Source organism: Agelaius phoeniceus, chromosome 12 (genome assembly GCF_051311805.1).
Source record: "Agelaius phoeniceus isolate bAgePho1 chromosome 12, bAgePho1.hap1, whole genome shotgun sequence".
In the NCBI taxonomy this organism is placed as follows: Eukaryota; Metazoa; Chordata; class Aves; order Passeriformes; family Icteridae; genus Agelaius; species Agelaius phoeniceus.
This window is the reverse complement of record NC_135276.1, coordinates 8,253,765-8,258,183: the sequence shown is the minus strand read 5'-3', so window position 1 is coordinate 8,258,183 and position 4,419 is coordinate 8,253,765. Positions and strand designations below refer to the sequence as shown.

General features: G+C 49.4%; 1 protein-coding gene across 1 annotated transcript; it reads right to left on the bottom strand.

Moving 5' to 3' along the window:
• Nucleotides 1-766: 766 nt before the first annotated feature.
• On the bottom strand, nt 767-3,763 carry UQCRFS1 (ubiquinol-cytochrome c reductase, Rieske iron-sulfur polypeptide 1). The gene is made up of 2 exons (XM_054640558.2): nt 3,499-3,763; nt 767-1,573 (listed from the first exon to the last, which is right to left on the bottom strand). The coding sequence occupies exons 1-2, from the start codon at nt 3,707-3,709 to the stop codon at nt 963-965; spliced, it is 822 nt and encodes a 273-aa protein (XP_054496533.1). The 5' UTR covers nt 3,710-3,763; the 3' UTR covers nt 767-962.
• Nucleotides 3,764-4,419: the final 656 nt, after the last annotated feature.

Here is a 4,419-nt window from a genome sequence, read left to right as displayed (position 1 = left end):
CTCCTGCCTGAACCTTTCTTTACTTGTCCCTTTGCTTCAGCTCCAGGAGCTTTGTGCTCTCTAGATCCATTTGAAGAGAGGGAGAAAGCAATCTTGTCTTTTCATATGGCACAAATAAAAATATACTTTAGAATTAATATCTGTATGCACAAAGGATGTGAGTTACTCACCAAACAGCTGCATACAATGGTGCTCAATTTTTATTGACCGCTACTTGCATAGATTGTGACAGTCCCTGAAATGAATGACACCCCTATTGTCAAAGTGGTGTCAGACAGAACTCTCTCTCAGTAAATCCACAGAACAGTATTATGTCAGACCACATTGTAGTGTCTGCTCAGTAATGTTTAATTCTAACAATCTGGGCTATTTACTAGTTTATTGTGAATAAGCTTTTATTACTTGCATCTTGAAAATTCTCTCACTTTCCTGTAGTTTCTGAGGATTTTAGTTTCTATTCTGCAACTGAGGGAGTACATCAGTGCAGGACAGAAGTACTTTCAGACTAGTGGTAAAGAATGAGAAGGAAACACAAAGTGTGGGATTGGTGTCTTTCTGCTTTGTTCTAGAAACAGTAAATCTTATTTCTCCTCCTGTTCTGCATGCAATGAAGCACCAGCTCTGTGCTGTATTGGCAGGACCAGTGCTGGCTAAAACATCTCTTTGTGGATTTGTAGCTCAATGCCTTGAATTAGCAGCCCTTCAGGAGGGCTCTGTGTTCTGGGTCTGCTGTAGCATCTCCTTGGCTGGACACACTAGAAACATGTACACAAAGAAATACACTTTATTGTAAGTCAGAAACAAGTGCTCACTCCAAGTTTTTATTGAAATTGAACACAGTATTCAAGCATAGTTCTGGTTGAGAATCTAGACAGCTAATTTCTGGTTTGACAGTATGCTCACTGGTTTTACAGCATGGTGTACATTCCCAGGAACATGGAAGTGAGCAGGCAGCTCGTCTCTCAGCCAACCACCACCGTGTCATCCCCAATGAACTGGTAAGTTGGGACCTCGAGGTTTAAGGGAGCGGGGCCTTTCCTGATCCTGCCGGAGGCGTCGTAGTGGGAGCCGTGGCAGGGGCAGTAGTAGCCGCCGAAATCGCCGGAGTTGGCGATGGGGACGCAGCCCAGGTGAGTGCACACCCCCACCAGGATCACCCACTCGGGCTTCTTCACTCTGTCTAGGTCGTGCTGCGGATCCCTCAGCTGGGACAGATCCACTCCAGCCTCCTGGTTAATCTCTGCCTGGGTTCTGTGACGCACAAAAAGGGGCTTCCCTCTCCACTTGAAAGCCATGTTCTTGCCTTCTGGAATGTCAGACAGCTTGATCTCAATCTTGGACAAGGCCAGCACGTCAGCAGAGGCACTCAGGCTGGAAATGAACTGGGTGACAACATTCTTGGCGACGTAGGCGGTTGCTACACCTGTGGCTGCAGTCATCAGGTAGGAGAAGCCTTTCCTGGAGTCGCTGCTGCCCTGGGAGGAGGCGTTGGCATCCTGCACTTCCTGGCGGCGGTAGGCAGAGAAGTCAGGGACGGCCACATCGTTGTGGACACAGCGCACGCCGGCAGGGGCTGCACGGGAAAGGACAGCACGTGACACTACTGCAGGTAAAACATGCATTTGAAATGGTGCTTTCTCACTGGTGTTTCTGGAAAAATGGCTAAAAGTTATTCCAAAGTCTGGGTAGGAGTCCATTAATTAAGCGTTTTAATTTTATGTTGTATGAAAATGGTTTTCAGAGGGAATTTTTGGTAGGTTAACAGGTGATCTGTGAAACTGGTTTCCCTATTCTTTGAAAAAGAAACCTGATCAAGGTGCAGAAAATCTGTGAAAAGTTCTGGGCTTCTGGGGGAAAGAAAGTGAACTGTTTTTTTCAGTAAATTTCAAGAAAAAACTCCAGTAGGATACCATGACTAGCTTAGAAAAGACAGACTTGTTTTCCATTCAAATGTTTCCTTGAAAAGAGCTGCTAAGAAGGAAATCTGATGTAGTGAGGTTTGCACATCTGCAGTGTAACACTTTTATGTTATTTTTTGTCTGAAGTGACTTCTATGCCTGTAATAGTATGAAGTGTGTGGTTAAACATTTTTAAAATTATAAGTATCAGGCATCCTCTTTCATATTCAATTGTTGTCTTAGCTAAAAGCCACAGTAAATAATTTCAAACCTTCAGTCCCCAAGCACACTTTTTAAAGCATTTAGGGATAAGGCTAACAACATCCAATTTCAAGTGGGATTCCCCCATCAAACCTGTGTGCTCAAGTAACAGGATATGAAGGATAACTAAGAGGCCTCCCATGAGTTTCTCCAGCAAAAGAAATCTGCTTCCTCCACTGAAAATTTGTAAGCCAAAGAAAAGAGCATGGCAAGGACAGAACACATTACTTGCCAAAATACAACCTGTTACTTGAAGAGTATTACTTAGTCTTTATATTTTCCAGCAGTTGGCACAAAGTTAACAGATGTCTCAAAGTATTTAAGCTCTCAGGAATTTATATGCAGTACAATGAGGATAATAACTACATTTATATACAAGTAACTTAGCATCGAGAAGGTAATTGCTATAGGATTTTAACTGCAAGGAAATTAAACTGAAAATGAAAATTCTGAGATAGTGCTCCATACTAACTTACTTCAGTATAAGATATACTGAAATATAACATGCTAAAAGCATGTTTGATGTTAATTGAAATGTAGAGCACAGCTAAATGTCAGCTATGTCAGTTCTAGATTTGTAGAGTTTTCACCTGAACAAACCCTTTACAGCTGAGGGTCAGGTGAAGTACACAGCTCTAATTGCTACTGAGCATCTTCAGCAGGGCACTGCCTTCCCAGAATCAAACGTGTGTGCTCTGCAGCAGCCGAAGCAGCACGATCCATCAGTGGCAGCTGCCGAGCCCTGTTCGGCAGGGACAGCCCAGCCCCTGGGCCAGAGGTCGGGCTCTAGAGAACACCTCGGTGTCACTCCCTGGCCGATGCTTTCCCGACCTGGGTCAAACACTCGGTGTGTTATCACTGTTCTCTGTTCTCGTGCCGGCAGTCAAAAACATTCCCCAATGACAGAATTTAGCTGCATTTCCTCAGCGGTGAAACAAACATCACTGAGCTGTTTCCCTCAGCGGAGACATCCCGACCCGCCTGGACACAATCCTGTGCTCGGGCAGAGGTGACAGACACAGTGTCCCTCGAGCCTGCCCCATTCTGAGTCATTGAAAGGAGGCTGCCATTCAGGTGCCCTTGAGCAAGCTCTGTAGCTGTAAATGCGTGACAATTACAGCGGTGACAAGGGAACCAAACATTTAAACACCCCAACCGGCCCAAGCCCCCGCAGCCCGCCCGCCTGCTCTCCTCCTTCCCGGCTCTGCTACCCCGCCCGCCGGGCCGGACCCGGCTCTCCCCCGCGGGCCGGGCCGGGCCGGGCGGTGCCCGGGAGCGCCGGCAGGGCCCCCGCTGAGCCCGTTCCCCCGGCCCGCCCCACAGCTCCCCCGGCCCGCACCGTTCAGGCTGGAGCTGGCGACGAGCCCCCCGCGGGCGGCGCGGCCGCTCAGGGACTCCCGGCAGAGCAGAGGCCGCTTCAGGTCCAGCGGCACCTTGTGTTCGCGGTGCGCGGCGGCCGGGACGAGCGGGCGGAGCGGGCCGGGCACGGCGTGCGCGGCGGCGGACACGAAGGGCGCGAAGGGCCCGGCGCGGGCGGCCACGGACAGCATGGCGGCGTCCCGGCGACCTTCCCCGCCGGCGCGCGCAACCACCGTCACGGGGTCGCGCGGCGGTGACGTCAGGCGCGGCGCGCGGGGGTGGCGCAGGCGCGGAGTGCCCTGAGGGGCGCGGAGGCTGCGGGCTGCGCCTCCTTTGCCTCGCCTTGTTCCTTTCTTTTTTTTCATTTTTTCCCCTTTCTCCCACCTTTTAGCCCTTCCCGCTGCCGTTCTCCGTGGTGCAGTTCTCCCTCGGGCTGTTCCCTGTGGCCCTTGGGAAGGGCAGGCCGTGTGCTGCAGGCCTGCCCGCGGTCCCTGCGGGGTTAAATCGGGGTGGGACAGCTCAGGCTCTGCGGAGTGCTCTGGGACACGCCAGGCTCCCGCTCCTCCCCTGCAGGACACGGCTCCTTCTAAACACAGCGATGTGACCCCAAAACACCTTGGAAAGCTTCACGTGGCTTTTTCATTGCTATTCTCAGGGTGTGATTTTGAGCTGTGTAGTAACAATACTTAGAACTGTGTCTCTTCTAAGATAATAGAAGTGCTCTTTATTATTCTATTTCTTGTGCACTTTATTATTCTATTTCTTGTGCATGATTTTTGGCCTTTTTTGTATCTTCTTTTTAGCTTACTAATTTAATTTTTTTTAAATTTTTTTTTGTCTTTGGTAGTCCTGGACCAGTTTCAAGTTGGGAGAAAAACTAATTTTTATTAGCTTGTTGGTT

What these genes read in the sequence shown, in the direction of transcription:
- UQCRFS1 (XM_054640558.2), bottom strand. Translation starts at nt 3,709, where the DNA reads ATGCTGTCCGTGGCCGCCCGCGCCGGGCCCTTCGCGCCCTTCGTGTCC. An exon ending in CGCCAGCTCCAGCCTGAACG is followed by an intron (nt 1,574 to 3,498) that starts GTGCGGGCCGGG and finishes TTTCCCGTGCAG; the next exon opens with CCCCTGCCGGCGTGCGCTGT.